At 35.2% G+C, this 3,403-nt stretch overlaps 1 protein-coding gene across 3 annotated transcripts in view; it reads left to right on the top strand.

The window, feature by feature from the left end:
- The window catches only part of LOC116696560 (signal-regulatory protein beta-2), a 29,757-nt gene extending 26,611 nt beyond the window's left edge, over positions 1–3,146 (top strand). For 2 of the 3 annotated variants that reach the window (XM_032527617.1, XM_032527618.1), the window contains exons 2-6: positions 1,226–1,552; positions 1,786–2,142; positions 2,282–2,413; positions 2,550–2,605; positions 2,713–3,146. In XM_032527617.1, the coding sequence (XP_032383508.1) occupies positions 1,226–1,552; positions 1,786–2,142; positions 2,282–2,413; positions 2,550–2,605; positions 2,713–2,847 (1,007 nt within the window). In that variant the 3' untranslated portion in view covers positions 2,848–3,146. The remainder of the gene's footprint in view (positions 1–1,225; positions 1,553–1,785; positions 2,143–2,281; positions 2,414–2,549; positions 2,606–2,712) is intronic. The other variant, XM_032527616.1, reaches the window with a different exon arrangement.
- Positions 3,147–3,403: the final 257 nt, after the last annotated feature.

A 3,403-nucleotide genomic window follows, 5' to 3' on the forward strand; every position in this document is an offset into this window, starting at 1 on the left:
AAAATCTAGCCCCAGTTTCCCACCTCTGATTCCCACAGGAAGTGACGTGAATTATGACGTTTTCACTGGGAAAACTGTCCTTTCCAATGCCCTGGAACACACAAATAGTCATACATATTAAGAGTTACACTACATGTGACGCATTCATATTTAAAGGTTAGTGCTATCTGTGTCCTTTTTAAAATAGCCTTTGAAAAAAGTTAATTACGTATCTTCTGTTTGTTTATTCATTTGAGTTTGACTCAAATGTGGTGGCAGGGATGTAAAAAAAAGCAAATGCTAAATGTCCAATCTAACACAGAGGAGCTATTTAACGCACAAAACAATTTATAAGATAAACATCTGCACAAATATTGGCACCCAATGGCATAAACTCACAAATAATATGCTTGGATCCACAGTAGGCATTTTAGGCTTGATGCTCTTTCTTCGACAGCATTCCATTCATAAAATCAAGACAATGTTGAACAAATATTGTTTTGCATTGGTTACGCACTGGCAATCTAATCTAATCCCAAAACATTTTGAGAACAAGGCTTTGGCCACAAAGCAATATAAGCTCAGGAAATTTCCGTTTTGAATATACGTATACATTTTACAATCCCTGAGTGTAATATGCACTATGGTCTCCTTTGGCATACATTCATGTTGGAGCTTTTCTGCTGTGTGTCATTTACGTCCGTCAGTGGGTTTAGAAATGTATTACAGGAGCCCTGCTTGGCAAACTGGAGATGTCAATGTTAAAAGACACATTTACCTGTAGCTAGTTTCTGTGTCAAATATAGAAACCATGAAAAAAGTGTGCTGTTAGTATTGTTTCATGTGTTCAGGTTGGAAAGATGGTTGATACTGTATATTTCCACTGGGGTGGTACTGTGAAAGGCCAACACAACAAGTGGCCAATCAAATTGCTTTGAAATTGTTCCCTCCCACTTCATATGATTACTTTAAGGTGCATTATCTTCTAATAAATTAAATTTAAGTGCAGTGAAAAGTTGAACAACCAGAAAATGATAACCATATTTTATTTTCTGCTGATGCTCAGACCTGGGCGTAAGTATATGTAGAAATGTTAAATTTACTCCAGCTATATATAAATACATATGTATATACTGTATGTATATATATATATATACATTGTTGTGTTCTCAAAGTATTTTTGTGGGACATACATGATTCTTTCTCTGTTGTTTATCACTCATCTGCATTTCTCTATTATTTTTAGGATGCACAGGTGATCAGACGTTTGAGACAAAGACTGTTGGTGTTGGAGAGGATGTGACTTTAAATTGTAACCGCCAGCATGGGTATACAGCAGCCTTGTTTTGGATCAGACTAGTTTCTGGAAACTTTCCTGAATTCTTGGCAGGAACACTTAGCATTGATTTTCATGTTGTTAACAAGACTCCTCACATTTCAGCAAAACAAGAGCCTGGAACATTTGTTCTGCATATTAATAAAACAAAACTGAGCGATACTGGAGTTTACTACTGCATAAAGGTAGAACAGACCGAAATTACATTTTTGAAAGGAACACTTCTGAGAATCAAAGGTAAATACAATTCAACAAACAGACCTTTCACATTCCTTATAATCGTTCTGCTTTTGAAATCAAACCCCATCGATGACAGCAGATGAAATGGTTAAAATGTTTCTATATGTTACATAAAGATACATGTTTCAATTGTTCAAAGGAAAGTGTTTCATGATTGACGTTTTTTTACATTTTTGTTTTCTTCATCAAAGGGAGTAAAGCAATTTTACTTTCATCTTTATATTTCCCAGAATCAGAACCTCATATTACTGCCTTCATCCAACACCATCCATCCGTTCCAGTTCGTCCAGGAGACTCGGTGACTCTTCAGTGTTCAGTCCTCGTGGACTCTGAGAAGAAAACATGTTCAAGTGAACACAGTGTGTTCTGGTTCAGAGCCCGATCAGATGAATCTCATCCCAGTTTAATTTATAAAAATGGAAACCGTGGTGATGAATGTGAGAAGAGTCCTGAGGCTTACTCTCCACAGAAATGTTTTTACAACTTCTCTAAAATTGTCAACTCCTCTGATGTTGGGACTTATTACTGTGCTGTGGCCACATGTGGGGAGATATTATTTGGAAATGGAACAAAACTGGACGTTGAAGGTAACATTTTTATAAAAATCCTCAATCATCATTTTTGTTTTTGAAAACATTAAGATTATGTATCAACAAAACACTTGTTTTTCTTGTCCGCTTTTCAAAATAGTTGCTAACTTTCATTATTTGCTCATTATTGTTTCAGCATTCAACGTGTGGGATTTGCAAAAGGCCAACACAGTTCTGTTTGTGTTATGTGCAGCTTTGGCTTTAAGTCTGACCAGTATTGCCTTCCTGATTCATACCATCAAGAAAAAAACTTGCAATTGCTGCAACAGTAATCATAAATTTCTAATTCATCAAATTATTTAACAGTATTTTGCAAAAAAACAACTTCACAGGATTTACATTACTAATTTGTGTAAATTAACCTTCGGCATCACGTTAATTTTTTGTTTTATTTCATGTAACAGCTGCCGATCTGCAAACAAATGCTGCAACAGCCAGTGGTGATCAGCAAAATGCGCAGGTAAGGCACATAAAAATGAATGACACTGGGGGGAAAATAGCGGCAAATTTTCTCTCTAACATGTATCAGAATCTTCTCTCATAATATTTTTCCATATATTTCCTCAGAGAGATACTGACTTATTGGCTTATTCTGCACTAACCTTTAACAAAAGGAAAACTGGCAGAGCAGAGAGAAGGAATGTTAAAACAGCGGAGGGAGAGACAATCTACACGGATGTCAGGACTCTAGTGATAGATTAATAATCTTCTGGCTTTTCTTATTAAAGATAATATGATTCTTATCTGGCACACTGTTGTAAATATGCTGCTTAATATCACATCTGAGCGGTAACAATATTTTATCTGGATAACCTTAACAAATGTTAATCTGTTTGCAATATTTGTATGACTTTTTCATAAAAGGGCATGGAATGTCCTGATGCAAAATGTAATATTTTTTACTGACTTTTGGTAATATTCTACAGCACTCTATTAGTCTTTGAAGAGGTGTATAGTGCCATTCGAACAGGCTGTATGACAGATTGACCTTGAAAGAGTGCAGTTAAGGAAGGTTTCACATCCGTCTCTTCTGTCTGACATGCAGTTTTCAGGTTGTTTACTTCTCATATATGTTTCAATGCAATGTTAAGGTTCACCATTTTTAGGTTTTTCAAAAAATTTGTTTTCTATTTGCTTTCGTTATGGTAAAATTAGTTTCATTTTATAATATGTAGTCATGGTTAATCTTTGAAAAACAATTTGTTGCATTCATGCATACTCATGCTCTCTTAAAATAATATTGGTTGGTTTTTAATTC

This window comes from Etheostoma spectabile, chromosome 10 (assembly GCF_008692095.1).
Source record: "Etheostoma spectabile isolate EspeVRDwgs_2016 chromosome 10, UIUC_Espe_1.0, whole genome shotgun sequence".
Taxonomy (NCBI): domain Eukaryota; kingdom Metazoa; phylum Chordata; class Actinopteri; order Perciformes; family Percidae; genus Etheostoma; species Etheostoma spectabile.